Below are 15,888 nucleotides of genomic sequence, written 5' to 3' on the forward strand. Positions count from 1 at the left end.
TATATGGACTACTACACACCTACGCTGTGTGGTATAGCCTATTGCTCCTAGACTATAAACCTGTCCAGCATGCTACTATGTTAAAACAGCTATAACATCACTAGGCAATAGGAATGTTTCAGCTCTGTTAATAATCTTTTTTTTTTTTTGAGACGGAGATTCGCTCTTGTTGCCCAGGCTGGAATGCAGTGGCGTGATCTCCGCTCACTGCAACCTCACCTCCTGGGTTCAAGCAATTCTCCTGCCTCAGCCTCCTGAGTAGCTGAGATTACAGGTGCATGCCATTACACCCAGCTAATTTTTCTATTTTTAGTAGAGACGGGGTTTCACCATGTTGGTCAGGCTTGTGTCAAACTCCTGACCTCAGGTGATCCACCTGCCTTGGCCTCCCAAAGTGCTGGGATTACAGGTGTGAGCCATCATGCCTGGCCAGCTCCGTTATAATCTTATGGGACCACGGTCATCTATGCAGTCTGTCATTGACAGAAACATTGTTAGGAATATGACTGTATATTGAATAAATATAAATATACATATAATAATAAATATAAACGTTGTACCATATATATTATAGTACTATGAATGTGTTATATTTGTATTTAAGATTATATGTACATGATAGGAGTGGCCTTCATGGATATGAAACGTGTCTGAAACAGCCATCTGTATATTTGCTGGTGGTGATGTGCCTCCTGCTTAATTTCTGAACCAGCTTTCCTCCAGCAACCATATCACAGTACTTAGTCCTGAGATTGTCCCACTGTATAATCCGCGCTTTGAGTCCCCGATGAACCCTGCCTTAATTGCATTAATGCTCACTGTGCAGCCAACAGCGGCAGTGAAGTATTTACAATGCAGACTGCAGCCTCTGGCATTGAATGCCTAAGATTTATGGCAAGCACTGCCATAACCTACTTCAAAAACTTTACGGTGTTTTCCACTAGGAGAGTGTTGTATGGGTATTCTGCAAGTCCATTTAGAAAGAGTCATTTGTAAAAAACAGGAACTGAAGACTATAGCAATCCCATTTGCCAGTCACATATTGCAGTGTGTTTTATTGTCAGGGTACAGGGAACCCTGCGGAGAAAACTGGCCTACATGCAGCGGACAGAGGAGACAGGAGACTATTGTACTGCACCAGGCCGATGTGCAGTTGCTGATAGTGCTTCTGCCTTCAGTAGAATGGGGGCTGGGTTTGGTTCTTTGATCGCCCTTTACGAGCCGCGGCCTGATAAGGTCACTCAAGTGGAGCTTGTTTGGCAGCACCCACGCCAAGATCTAGCTTGTCATCACATGGAAATCTGAGAACATCTACCAGACACCAGGCATATACACTGTGCTCATACATAGCGGGTTGACACTAGACAGGAGCCTTAACAGGCATGCGATCCCAGCCCATCTCTTACAGATGGAGAAACTGAGGTCCAAAGGGAGCCTCTTGCAGAGCTCACTATCAAGCAGAAGTAGACCTGGGGGCTCCTGCCCCTTCCGTGGGTGCTCTGTCTTCAATTCTATTGCAGCAGCCTCTTCTGCCTCTGAAAGAGCGTGGAGCGTTGCCTCTGATTTTAGTTGCTAACCGTAGGTCACCAGTTTTGTGTACTCTTGGGTTTTTTTCCTCCCTCTTTGCCTCAAGTCATTTCCAAGGTGAATTTAGTATTTAACATAGACACAAAATGGAAAAATAAAGGAAAGATAGAAAGATAGGGGTACTTAGTGTTGATATCTCCAAATTATTCCCATACGACTCACCATTATCTGAAGTTGTGCTGCAGAGACTTCCTTTCTCCCCCTCCCACCTTACCTCCTATTTCTCTTTCCCAAGAATTGCAATGGAAACCTACATCCGCCAGAGGCAGCTCATCATGTCACCTTTGATAACATCACACATGATTGGGGAGAATGAACCACTCACTTCAGTCTTGAATAAAGTGATTGCAGCAAAGGAAGTGAATCACAAAGGGCAAGGTACAGTCCAGTGCCAGAGCTGGGAGGGACTCTGCTGAGGGTGGGGGACATTCACAGCTGGGTCCTTGGACTCCCGCCCTTTATTATCTTTCTCTGATACAAAACAGCCTCTGCTGGGGACCGTCCCCCTCAGCTTCCTACCACAGGCTTTTAATACTGAACTGCATTGAGATGCACCCAGCAGTGATTTGATCACAGTTGTGTTTTGTAAATTCTGTGGAACAAATTTTTATCCCATGAGTCTTTACTCTTTATTCATTTATTTATTTATTTATTTTTGAGACTGTTTCATGTTGTCACCCAGGCTGGAGTGCAATTGCATGGTCTTGGCTCACTGCAGCCTCCACTTCCTGGGCTCAAGCAATCCTCCTACCTCAGCCTCCCAAGTAGCTGGGACTACAGACATGTACCACCATGCTCAGCTAATTTTTAAATTTTTTGTAGAGATGGGGGTCTCACTATATTGCCCAGGCTGGTCTCAACTTCTGGCCTCAAGTGATCCTCCCACCTTGGCCTCCCAAATCCCTGGAACTATAGGTATGAGCCACCGCCCCCGGCCTCCACGTTTTTGTCTACCCTTCATTCCCAATGTCGACCCTGGATAATAATTATGCTCTATTCTGAATAAGTTTATCCCATCACATTTTTTAAAATTGAGAGGAAGGAACCAAAGTAATACAGATGAATATGTATTAATATAAAATAATGTAAAAATTTTAGTTTTTGGTATCTCCATATCATGTTCTGTTGATAGAGTTTGAACTAAGAGAAGTTCTGCTTATTGAAATTGCATTTTGAATCAAATGAGGAAAAGCAGTTTTAAGACTCAAATACCAAGATGGTGACCATATTTGTATAATTTCAAAGATTGAATGCTTTGATTTTCCTTAATATTTTATAAATCTTTCACCTTTAGTTACTGAAGATTTCCATGGAGAGGAACCACTCTGAGCTTTAACCAACTTTTTAAGGCCTTATGTTTGCAGAGCTTATAAAATTAGTTTAAAAAAATGAAGCGGCATTGTTGTCTGGGGTAATACCCCAGGTTTGTTGTCCCATGCCAAGAAAATTAAGGACATGGACACACACAAAGAGTGAGTTAAGGAGTGGAGGTTTAACAGGCAAAAGAAAGAGAAAGGAGAATAGCTCTCTCTCTTGTGAGAGATAGGGCCTCCCAGATTTTATAGGCAGGCTTGAGGAGGTGGTGTCTGATTTATGTAGGGCCCGCAGATTGGTTAGACTTGATGTGACATTTACATAGCATGCAGGGAAGACTGGTCACTCCACCCTAATCTTACACAAATGGGCTTTCCACCTGGCTGGTGCCATGTTGTCTGCTTCTTACTGTACACGTGGCTGGCAAAGAGAAAGGAAGATGGACCTGCCATGTTGGACATGCCTAGCTCCAGGTAGCCTTTTCCTATTGGCACAACTGCTGGCATTCACCCATGCAAGCTTCCAGCTTGCTTGTCTATGTCTGCAGCTCGATTTTACCGGCTGTTCTTTGTTGGAAAAGAAAATGATTTGGGGACTGCTTTTCATTAAAAGGAAAACCTTGCTGAGGATTTCCTTACCCTCACTATCTGCCTAAATAATTTCTTAACTCCTGTATCAAAAATATGTAGAGACTGGGTCGGGGGCAGTGGCTCACATCTGTAGTCCCAGCACTTTGGGAAGCTGAGGCGGGTGGATCACAAGGTCAGGAGTTCGAGACCTTCCTGGACAACATGGTGAAACCCCGTCTCTACTAAAAGTACAAAAATTAGCTGGGCATGGTGATGCGTGCCTGTAATCCCAGCTACTCGGGAAGCTGAGGCAGGAGAATTGCTTGAACCAGGGAGTCGGAGGTTGCAGTGAGCCAAGATTGTGCCACTGCACTCCAGTATGGCAACAGAGTGAGACTCCCTCTTAAAAAAAAAAAAAATGCAGAGACTGAATTAGTCTGTACGTATCAAAAATACAGAGACTGAATGACTTTTTTTTTTCACTACCCTGTAACTGTCTTCCAAAATGGAAGCAATCAGAAAACACATTATTTTCGTAATATTTAGTTTCTTATATATTTGCAATTATCCTGCATAGGAAAGACATGCAAGGGATCAATAAAGAACCTGTAAACAAATAACTAAATATATTTCTGGGTTTTTTTTGTTTTTTTTTTTTTTGAGACAGTCTCACTCTGTTGCCCGGGCTGGAGTGCAGTGGTGCAATCCTGGCTCACTGCAACTTCTACCTCCTGGGTTCCAGTGATTCTCCAGTCTCAGCCAACTGAGTGGCTGGGATTACAGGCGCCTGTCACCACACCCAGCTAATTTTTGTGTTTTTAGTAGAGACGGGATTTTACTATGTTAGCCAGGCTGGTCTTGAACTCTTGACCTTAAGTGATCCTCTGGCCTCGGCCTCCCAAAGTGCTGGGATCACAGGTGTGAGCCACCGCGTCTGGCCCTATTTCTGTTTTTTTAGAGTTTTAACTAAGTATAATTTCAGTTGGTGTGGAAAACCCTTACACTAAACAGATTACCATGTATAATTTTTTTAACAAAACTGAAAAAAAGTCATTTCCATTCTTGCTGCCTAACAACAAAACAAGCACTTTTCATTCTTTTTTTCTTTTTTTTTTCCAAGATACCATACTTCATGCCAAACAAGCACTTTCCAAATGTTTTTATGCTCTTCACAAATATTTTTTATGGCTGCATAATATTCCAGGGTTTAGATTTAAGGAAAGGGAATCCCTTAGATAAACATTTAGGTGCTTTCTAATTTGTCATTATTACAAATATAAAAACCTCTGCTCTGACTATCTATATACATGAAGTCTTTTCCGCGTTTAAGACTGTCTCCCCGAGAAAATTCCCAGAAGTTGGATTTCTAGGTCACATGCTAGGAATAAGCCTACACCTGGAGATATACATATTGCCAAATCGCTTGCCATAAATTTCTACTATGTGTGAGTGTTTATATTGCTGCACTCTTGGTTATGTTGCAAACTGATATTTAAAAATTATTAGGGCTCGGCGTGGTGGCTCACGCTGTAATCCCAACACTTTGGGAGGCTGAGGCAGGTGATTGCTTGAGGTTAGAGTTCGAGACCAGCCTGGCCAACTTGGTAAAATCCCATCTCTACTAAAAAAAAAAAAAAAACAAAAAAAACAATAATTAGCCAGTGTGTTGGTGCACACCTGTAATCCCAGCTACTGGGGAGGCTAAGGCATGAGAATTGCTTGAACTCGGGAGGCAAAAGTTTCAGTGAGCCGAGATGATGCCACTGCATTCCAGTTTGGGCAACAAAGTGAGACTTTGTCTAAAAAAAGAAAGAAAGAAAAATGATTTGTTCTCAGAGATTTAATAGCTATACACTTCTTTTTTCTTTTAACATTCTGCCTTCTTTTTCTATGTAATTCATTATTGGGAATTTATTTTAATGAAAATACAAGATGGGAAATTAAATTTTCTTAAGTAGCAAGAAAATAATCCCAGCATATTCATGTAATTATTGGATTTTTTTCATGATTTGTTATGCCTCTTTAGCCATATATTAAATTGCTATATACTACAGTATTTCATTGTTTCATGTATATATGTTTTTTACCACTAGGATCACAGATGCTTGTAGCTTTACTATATATTCTGGTATCTGGTAGGGCCTATCTTTACCCTTTTTTTCCCCCAAAGTTAGCATCTGTTCACATCTCTGTCAAATTCTCAAAGAGGTCCTGTTGTGATTTTAATGGAAGTGTCATTAAAATTATAAGTCAACTGGGGGAGAATTTACTTCTTTACAGTAAGATTGTGACTATACAACTCAAATGTTCTTCTCACCAGTTATGCGTGTGTTTTATACATCATACAAAGAACTAAACATTTATCTTTTATTTCTTTTAAGGCCTTTGGGTATCCTTGAAGCTCTTGCCCGGTGACCTCACACAGGTTCAGAAGAATTTTTCACACTTGGTTGATAGATCAACAGCGATAGCCCGGAAGATGGGCTTTCCTGAAATCATACTGCCAGGTAAGCACTTTGCATGGCTCACCTGTTTGCTTCCTCCTGTGCAGCGATTATTTCTTACTGGACGGTGGAGGCAACTTGGATCCAGAAGACTTGGTTATTTACATTCATTGGTCCTGAGACACCTGGGACACAAAGAGAGACACCTGCAATACTTAAACACTTAGGTGCTTTCTAATTTGTCATTATTACAAATATAAAAACCTCTGCTCTGACTATCCTTACCATGAAGTCTTTTCCATGTTTAAGACTGTCTTCCCGAGAAAATTCCCGGAAGTTGGATATACAGTGTGCAAGCCCAAGATAATGCTTTTAAACATAACTCAAATTTTCTTTCTCTTTTATACAGACTCTCTCAAATAGCACAGGGTGCTCTGTTCAGGAGACTAATTGGCCTCATTTGTGTGTCCCTTTCTCATTATGACATCCCCAGCATGTGGGCGCCTTACTCTCTCCATTCTCTGAAGCTCCAAAAGCACTCTGGCTCTCCCTGTTCTTGTTGTGACAAGAATGTCAGCATTTTCCTGTTTCATCTTCTTTCTAGTGATCTGCATATGTGTGTGTTCTCTGGAATTTGCTGACTTCACCCATTTAATTTTAATCTCCATACTAAGAAAAGGGAATCGGTCCCTCAAATTTTATACATGTTGCTATAAACTAATTGATATTAATAGAAATTCTAGAAAAACAACCATGGCTTGGCTGGGCAGGGTGGCTCACGCCTGTAATCTCAGCACTTCGGGAGGCTGAGGTGGGCGGATCATGAGGTCAAGAGATCGAGACCATCCTGGCAAGGATGGTGAAACCCCATCTCTACTAAAAATACAAAAAATTAGCTGGGTGTGGTGGCACATGCCTGTAGTCCCAGCTACTCGGGAGGCTGAGGCAGGAGAATTGCTCAAAACCGGAAGGTGGAGGTTGCAGTGAGCCGAGATCGCGCCACTGCACTCCAGCCTGGGCAACAAGAGCGAAACTCTGTCTCAAAAAAAAAAAAAAAAAGAAAAGAGAAAAAAGAAAAACAACTATACCATGTTAGAAAAATTCTAGAAAACCAACTTACCTATTGCACAAAAATTCAGGTTATTTTAGGCCAGGCATGGCGGCTCACGTCTGTAATCCCAGCACTTTGGGAGGCTGGGGCAGGCAGATCACATGAGGTCAGGACTTTGAGTCCAGCCTGGCCAACGTGGTGAAACCCTGTCTCTATCAAAAATACAAAAATTAGCTGGGCGTGGTGGCGGGTGCCTGTAATCCCGGCTACTCAGGAGGCTGAGGCAGGAGAATCGCTTGAGCCTGAGAGGCAGAGGTTTCAGTGAGCTATGATCGCACCACTGCAACCCAGCCTGGGCAATAGAGCAAGACTCTGCCTCCAAAAAAAAAAAAAAATTAGGTTATTTTAAAGTAATACAAAATCTTATTTCTCCTTTGAGAAATTAAGGGGCAGTGATAACTTGTTGCTGCCCACATTGTCTACATGTAGTGGGTTTTAAATGAGTATTTGTGGAAGGAATGACTAAAAAAGTTATAAAATGGAGATCACGCTTTTTTTCTTTTTCTCATAAAAGAAGATAGTTTTTTGCTTATTTTGTCCATTACGTAGCTATTTTACCCTGATATACATTCATCAACATTCTGGGAAAATGTTTTGTCTTCTTAAGGAAAAAAAAAATTAGTAGTAATATTCTCTAGCTGAAGGTTGTTTTACTACTACAACAAGACACAAATCTGAAAAAATAAAGTAGAGAAGTTTATTCTTTGATCAAGGTGACAGCAGGGTTGGCTTCTCCTGAGGCCTTTGAATAAGGTGAGTTTACCTTTTAAATCTGGCTTGTAAAAGAACATTTAGTTTAGTTTTGTTTTGTTTTTTAAGTCAATAGGATTGGTTCATAGGATGCCAAGGGCTACATTGGTTTTAAAATTCATCTAGAATAGGGCCAGCCGAGATGGCTCACATCTGTAATCCCAGCTGTAATCCCAGCTGAGGTGGGTGGATCACTTGAGGTCAGGAGTTCAAGACCAGCCTGGCCAACATGGTGAAACCCCATCTCTATTCAAAATACAAAAATCAGCTGGGCGAGTTGACATGTACCTGTAGTCCCAGTTACTCAGGAGGCTGAGGCAGGAGAATTGCTCAGCAGTAAGCTGAGATTGCACTCCAGCATGGTGACAGAGCAAGACTCCGTCTCAAAAAAAAAAAAAAAAAAAAAAAAAAAAAAAATAGCTGGGAGTGGTGGCGCATGCCTGTAATCCCAGCTACTTGAAAGGCTGAAGCAGGAGCATCACTTGAACCTGGGAGGCGGAGTTTGTAGTGAGGTGAGATCACGCTGCTGCACTCCAGCCTGGGCAACAGAGTAAGACTCCATCTCAAAAAAGAAAAAAAAAATCATCTAGAACAATGGTTTCCAGTGCTAGTCTGTGGATCAGCTAATCAAGATCTCCTTGAAGATCTCCTTGAAAATACAGATTCCCAGATTTCTAGAGACTGATTCAGAGCTCCCAAGGTGATCTGGTGGTGAGTCAGGTCTGAGAAATTCAGGTCTAGACCCAACTCCCTGGGCTCAGAACTCCTTCCTGTTGTCCCATCACCACGTGAACTGGTTCCAGTTGCCTCCTAAACTCTTCCCTGTACCCCCTTGCCCTCTAGCAAGGAGCTTTCACTCTGTCTTCAGCATCACAGGAGTGATTCTGTCCACGCTCTTTCTCTGTTCTCACCTCTGCCAGCCATCCATCCATCCACCTACCCAACCTCTGTCCACCCATCCATCCCTCCACCCACCTACCCACCCACCCATCCATCCACCCACCCATCCATCCACCCACCTATCCATCCACTGCACAAGCAAGAAGTAAGAAGTCAGAAAGTCACCCTTGATATCTCCCTTTCCTTTACAACTCACATAAATTAGTAGATAAAACCTGTCAGCATTACCTTTGAAAGGACTCTCAAGTCTCTCTCTCCCTTCTCTCCATCTGCATTGTCACTACCCAAGTTGGAGCTATGATGGCCTCTTCCCTGGACAACTGCCATAGCTTCCTACCTGGTTTTCATGTTTCTGCTCTTCCTTTGCTTATTTTCTCTTCTCCTTACTGCATCCTGAATGTTTTATTCTGTAAGCACACCTGATCTCATCCCACTCCTCCCTCGCTGAAAACATCTTACTGAGTTTCATTTATGTTGAGGGTAAATATAAAAATTCTTAATTTGCCCACCGGCCTCAGGGGGATCTGGCTTATTTCTTTCTCTACAGCCTCATCTCACACCAGACACCCCCTCACTGTGAGGATGTCAGTCAGGTTGTCTCCTACCTCTGGGCCTTTGCACAGGCCACTCTCCCTGACTGTGCTAACAGCTGAAAGGAAAGATTCCCATACCCTGTAGACGAGGTCAGGACCTGGTATTGTGCATTCACAGAGCCTGGCACATTCCTCCATTGCTAATGGTGGGTTTACTTGTGCAGATTATTTGGCTGGTGCTTCTCTCTGGCACTAGATTGTAACTTGAGTTGGGGCAAGGCTGGTGAGTGGCTCACCATCACCACCCAGACACCCAGCACATGCCTGCTGCAGAGTAGGAGCTCAAGCACTTTTAAAAATGAATATTACGCCCATCATGTGATTATACCATAATTTATTCAACTAATTCCCTGTGCTTGGAAATCGAGACTGTTTCCATGTTTCCACTTTTATAAACACCGCAATGAATATCCTTACAGATAAATTATTGCCCACATTTTTAATACTTTGAGACAAATATTACCAGTGGAATTGCTGTATTAAGACTTTTGACACATTTTCAATTTCTCCATTGACAAAGAGTGTGTCAAGTAAGATTTCAAACTGTGCTGTGTGAATAAGCCCCTTTTTCTTCATCCTCAGCAAGTGTAAGCAGTATCTTATTTTTTTTTCCAGTTGAGGAAATGATGAAAGTGATCAGTGCTCTAAATATGCACTCCTGTTTTCTTACAGTGTTAAAAGGTTTTGTTTTTTACATTGGGAGGCAGTTTAATATAGTGCAGGTGTTGGAATCATTTTTTCAATACTTTTTTCATCTAGGAGTTTAATATACTTTACATTTATTCCGAGTTTCTTTTATGTACCTCAATAACATTTAATATTTTTCTTCAATATGTGGGCCACACATTTATTAATGAAAATTTTTTTTGCTGGGTAACAAAAAAGAGCAGCAGAAAGCACTCTTTCATTGATAAAAATCAAGCAAACTGATTTAAAGAAATATAAAGTACTCTAGGCTGGGCACGGCAGCTCACACCTGTAATCCCAGCACTTTGGGAGGCTGAGGTGGGCAGATTGCTTGAGTCCAGGAGTTTAAGACCAGTCTGGGCAATGTAGTGAGACCCCTTCTCTACTAAAAATACAAAACATTAGCCAGGTGTGGTGATGTGTGCCTGTAATCCCAGCTATTTGGGAGGCTGAGGTGAGAGAATCACTTGAGCCCAAGAGGCCAATGTTGCAGTGAGCCAAGATTGCACCACCACACTCCAGCTTGGGCAACAGAGCAAGATTATGTATCAAAAAAGAAAAGAAAAACATACTCTATAGGCTTTTAGAAAGAGTGTCTACCTCATCAGGTTGTTCTGTAGATTAACAAGTTAGTCTATAATTGATTACATTAATACATATAAGACATTTTGACCAGTGCCTGGCACAGCATATAAGCACTCAATAGCCAATTGCCTTCATTATTATCAGATGTATTCAAAATATCACACTCTCCAAGGCACTATTAAAAAACCATCTGCCACTGTAACCTAACAATATATACTATGTATTTATTATTAGATAGAAATTTTTAATAGAGAAAGAATTACTACTTAATTTTCTACAAAACTACAGTGCAAAGACATCTTGGTATGCATGGAAAGGTAAAATGAGATAAGCTGAAGACAGCAAACACATATGAAAGCCTTTTGTTGGATGAGTAGTTCAGTATAAAACCAGACCATTTCATATTGTCTTTATCTTTTATGTCATCTGATGTTCTGAAACTTAGAATGACTTCTCTCAGCAACACTCACAGCATGCTTGTCATGTTGCAGGAGATGTTCGGAATGACATTTATGTCACCCTGATCCATGGCGAGTTTGACAAAGGGAAGAAGAAGACGCCAAAGAATGTGGAGGTGACAATGTCTGTGCACGATGAGGAGGGCAAGCTCTTGGAGGTGCGTGGCGTGGCCCAGAAATCCTGCTACCATCACATCCATCTTTACAATCACGATAGAATTTTGGCCGTATTTTAATTCTTCTTCGCATCAGGATGGGTTTGGTTTTTCCTGAGAAAAGAAATATAAAGCCTGTTAAATTTGTGATTAGCAGTGAGCAGTTTCACTAAGGAAGCTATCTAGACTCTTGTGGACTCTTATTTTTATATTTCTCCTGTGCTAAGAAATAGCTCCAGCAACTAATGATTTTATGTGTAAGCTTCCAATGCAGATGTTATTTATCGTTTTCAACTTATTTAGCCACTTTCAAGCTTGATCAGTTCCTCTTAGGCTTGAGCTAAGTGGCCTGGGTGCTCGAATAGCATCAGAAAGCATGTTTCCTTCCCTGGGTGAGAAGAACCAAAGGAGATGTGCTCATCAGAGACTGAAACTGGAAGAGCCCTTGGGTAGGCATCCGCTACCACTGCTCTTTAGTTTTTTTGTTTGTTTGTTTTTTTGAGATGGAGTCTCGCCCTGTCACCCAGGCTGGAGTGCAGTGGCGCGATCTCCACTCACTGCAAGCTCTGCTTCCCAGGTTCACCCCATTCTCCAGCCTTAGCCTCCCAAGTAGCTGGGACTACAGGCGCCCACCACCACGCCCGGCTAATTTTTTTGTATTTTTATTAGAGATGGGGTTTCACCATGTTAGCCAGGATGGTCTCGATCTCCTGACCTCGTGATCTGCCCACCTCGGCCTCCCAAAGTGCTGGGATTACAGGTGTGAGCCACCGCACCTGGCCTGCTCTTTAGTTTTAATGAACAGGAAACTGTAAGAAACTTTAAAAGGATGAGTTATTTACTCTGGGAAACACGGGAGTTAGTGGCAGAGCTGGGAGGGTATCTAAGTATCCTGAATTCCAGTCCAGATTTCCCCCAGCTCTGGCAGCTTTTCTTTTCTTCTTTCTTCTTGGGTTTTTTGTTTTTTTTTTTTTGACGGAGTCTTGCACTGTCACCCAGCCTGGAGTGCAGTGGCGCAATCTCTGCCTGCTGCAACCTCTGCCTCCCAGGTTCAAGCAATTCTCCTGCCTCAGCCTCCCAAGTAGCTGAGATTACAGGTGCCCGCCACCATGCTCGACTGATTTTTTTATATTTTTAGTAGAAACGGGGTTTCACTATGTTAGCCAGGCTGGTCTCGAACTCCTTACCTAGTGATCTGCCCGCCTCAGCCTCCCAAAGTGCTGGGATTACAGGCATGAGCCGCCACGTGCAGCCTGCTTTGCTTTACTTTCCTCTTTCTTTTCTTTTTTTTTTCTCTTTCTTTCCTCTCCCTTCCCTTCTCTCCTCTCCATTCCCCTCCCCCACTTCCCCTCACCTCCCTTCTCCTCCCATTGCCCCTCCCCCTCCCCCTTCCCTTCTTCTATTTTCCTTTCTTTTCCATTTTCTTTCCTCTTTTTTTTTTTTTTTTAATTAAGACAAAATCTAGCGATCTAACACAGGTATCTGCCAGCTTTCTGCCCACATAAAAAAGTGAGTCCTGATTCTGACATCAAAGAGGATAGGCAGGAGGTGGTCACAGGTTACATGGCCTCTGCTGAACTCCAGCTCTTCTCGTATGAGCCATAGTTACGTGCTTTGGTAACCAAGGACCAAGCTCTTGATTGACTTGACTCACCGAGTGTCCTGTTGCATAGTTGTTTGAGGCTACAATGAAATACAATTTCATCACTTGCCATGGATGTTATAATCTATTAAGGAAGCAGACAGCTAGGCAGTTTACTAAGTCAAGTCGTATTCTGCATGAGAGGGAGAAACTGAATGCTATGAGCCGCTGTATGAGAGTGCTTTATTTGTGCTGTTGGTAAGAGCACATGAGCTCATTTCACGTAGATACCTTCTCCTGGTTGGTCATTTCGTTTGATAGTGCCCCACCAAGGCCTGGTTCTACTGAGCTCAGTGGTTCATGACCAGAAAAAGATGCAGCCCTGAGTTGAGTGAATATGTTGTGCCAATACCCTAAGTCCCTAAAACAGAAAGTAGACAGGAAAAGAGAAATGCTTTTCTGCAAACAGCGGCACGTCTGCATTTGTCACCTAACTTCTCGTCATCGTCATGTTCCCTGAGAGAGAAGAGGAAAGAATCAGAGGAGGATGCATGCCTGGGGAGGGAAGAGAAAATACAAGTTACAGGAAAGAAGAATATTTAGGCGGTGCTGGGTTCCTTAGCTGCTACCAAATTGATATTATAGACCCTTGAATAAAGTGGTAGAAATTCAGTCTTCTCTGTTCTTCATCCCCCAAACTTAATCAGCCGATCAGTGCCAGTGTAGGGCATGTATGGACGTGTTTGGGGGTGAGGGGCTTGTGCATGGTATGTGGGGTCCTCTTACTTTTCTAAACAAAATTATTCCCTTCTAATTTTTTCCTTCCATCTGAAGAAAGCAATTCACCCTGGTGCTGGATATGAAGGCATTTCAGAATACAAATCAGTAGTCTATTACCAAGTCAAGCAGCCCTGTTGGTATGAGACTGTCAAGGTGAGAATGAGTCATTTGTAACCCCTGTTATCTGTTAAACCTCAGTTAGATTCCTATCTTCTGTTTACCCCCAAATTATTCCTACTTTATTTTGAAATTTTTAGATAAGTTTCCTATGGTGTGCAATAAGAAATGAATCGGTAATTATAATTCTGTATTAAGAGCATTTATCATTAAGAAACTCAGTGATGTATGGGAATTTGAATAGCAAAGCTTGTGGTTGACGTGATGGATATAATAGACTGCCAAGATGGTACAAAACCAAACAGAAATTTTCACACTGTGCAAACAGTTTCCTAACATTTTTTTCTTCTTGGCTTCTCACCAAGTGTTCTGGGCCTCTTTTCAACTTCAATATGTGTATTACACTTTCCAAAGTGCTTTTCAGATCAGTCATCTCCTTTGAGCCCCACAAGGGCTCTGCAACTAGAACAAGCAGGTGTTGTAATGCTGTCTTTCTGATTAGGTACTGAGGTTCAAAGTTCAGTGACTTCCCAGAATCCTAGAGCTGACTAGTATCAGGGCCCGAACTAGAGTCCACTTCTTCTGAATCCCAGGCTCCATCAGCTCTTTCTGGTTGTCGAAGTCACATGAGTTCTTCATGGAAAAAAATTTTTTTTAATTGCATTCATATATCTCAATTTAGAATTAACCATTTTCAACAGTTTTCTATAGTTCATATGTTTTGAATGATGCTGTTGATACAAATTTATATTGTGCTTTTTAAAACTACTTATCTCAATGCATATAAATTCTTCAGATATGTATTTTATATACTTGTGTAAGGTTCCAAAGTATAATCATGCCATGATTTAACTGCACACCACAAATTTCTGCTCGTTTGAGTGCCCTAAGGCTCTGTTTCTTCTCTCCCCTGTAGATATGTAAGCAGCAGAAAGCTGCTTTATGAGCCCTAATTATTACCTTTCCCTCTCTTTATGTAATAATTAGGTCTTATAGATCCAATTATTACTATATTTATACACATCTTGCAGTCTGAAAGGTCCTGTGTAGACCTCAAAGTACCAGTATTTCCCCTCCGAAGTATTACTGTTTCTTACTTCAGAAAATGCTAGAAATTCGCAGTATCTCTATGCTCAGAATCTATGATAAACAGCAAGATGATCTGAGATTCTTTTGATTTGAAAATAGCTCAGTCTCCTTTGAATGAAACCTATACCAAATCTCACTCTCTTGTAATTTGTGCTGTGGAAAGTATAAAATTGAGCCTAATTCCATGAAATAAACCATGCATGCAAAGTACTGTGTGTCTGTAAACTATTAATTTCTTACTATGACACAGGTATCCATCGCTATAGAAGAAGTCACACGCTGTCATATAAGATTTACCTTCCGACACAGGTCATCTCAGGAAAGTAAGTATTAAGAGGTCTGTGACATATTTCCACTTAAAAACAATTTGCTGTGGCTTGACAGCTCTCTTGTGAAGCTGGAGAACAAGATATTTGGAAACTAGAGACTTGGCAACTGTATTTTGTAACTCACTGGTGCTAAGGAAATCAGCATAATGAATTTTGCTGGGCATGCAAGGTCTGTGTTATCACTCTGTATTAGGATTTCCTCAAAATGTGTTTTGTGAACACTAATATTCTCAAAGACAGCAGTCTTCAGTCTTTGGCACCGGAGACTGGTTTTGTGAAAGCCAATTTTTCCAAGTATCAGGGGTGGGGGGATGGTTTCAGGGTAATTCAGGCACATTACATTTATTGTTTTCTTTATTCTTATTACATTGTAATATATAATGAAATAATTATACAACTCACCATAATGTAGAATCAGTGGGAGCCCTGAGCTTGTTTTCCTGCAACTAGACAGTTCAGATCATCAGGCATTAGATTTGCACAAGGAATGTGCAACCTAGATCCTTTGCATGCGCAGGTCACAGTAGGGTTTGGCTCCTGTGAGAATCTAACGCTGCTGCTGATCCAACAGGAGGCGGAGCTCAGGTGGTAATGCAAGCAGTGGGGAGCAGCTGTAAAGACAGGTGAAGCTTTGCTTGCTCCTCTGCCGCTTACCTCCTGCTGTGTAGACCAGATCCTAACAGGCCACACACTGGTATGGGTTTATGGCCTGGGGTTTGAGGTCTCCTGCTCTAAGATGCTACTAGATGCTCTATAACAAAAAGTGTTGTATTTCACAATCAAATAGGTATAGGAAAGGCTGTATATACATTCTATCTCCCTCCTAGACATTCACAAT

The 15,888-nt window shown here is 41.8% G+C and overlaps 1 protein-coding gene and 1 non-coding gene across 4 annotated transcripts in view; both read left to right on the forward strand.

The window, feature by feature from the left end:
- The window catches only part of DOCK5 (dedicator of cytokinesis 5), a 239,090-nt gene that overhangs the window by 126,903 nt on the left and 96,299 nt on the right, over window positions 1-15,888 (forward strand). For all 3 annotated transcript variants that reach the window (XM_054498518.2, XM_063669373.1, XM_063669374.1), the window contains exons 12-16: window positions 1,823-1,965; window positions 5,852-5,977; window positions 11,032-11,156; window positions 13,570-13,668; window positions 14,972-15,044. In XM_054498518.2, coding sequence (XP_054354493.2) covers window positions 1,823-1,965; window positions 5,852-5,977; window positions 11,032-11,156; window positions 13,570-13,668; window positions 14,972-15,044 — 566 coding nt within the window. The remainder of the gene's footprint in view (window positions 1-1,822; window positions 1,966-5,851; window positions 5,978-11,031; window positions 11,157-13,569; window positions 13,669-14,971; window positions 15,045-15,888) is intronic.
- Window positions 2,838-2,955, forward strand: LOC129043369 (U5 spliceosomal RNA). The gene has a single exon (XR_008504444.1). It is a non-coding gene; the product is annotated as a U5 spliceosomal RNA (small nuclear RNA).

The sequence above is a fragment of the Pongo pygmaeus genome, chromosome 7 (genome assembly GCF_028885625.2).
Source record: "Pongo pygmaeus isolate AG05252 chromosome 7, NHGRI_mPonPyg2-v2.0_pri, whole genome shotgun sequence".
NCBI lineage: Eukaryota > Metazoa > Chordata > Mammalia > Primates > Hominidae > Pongo > Pongo pygmaeus.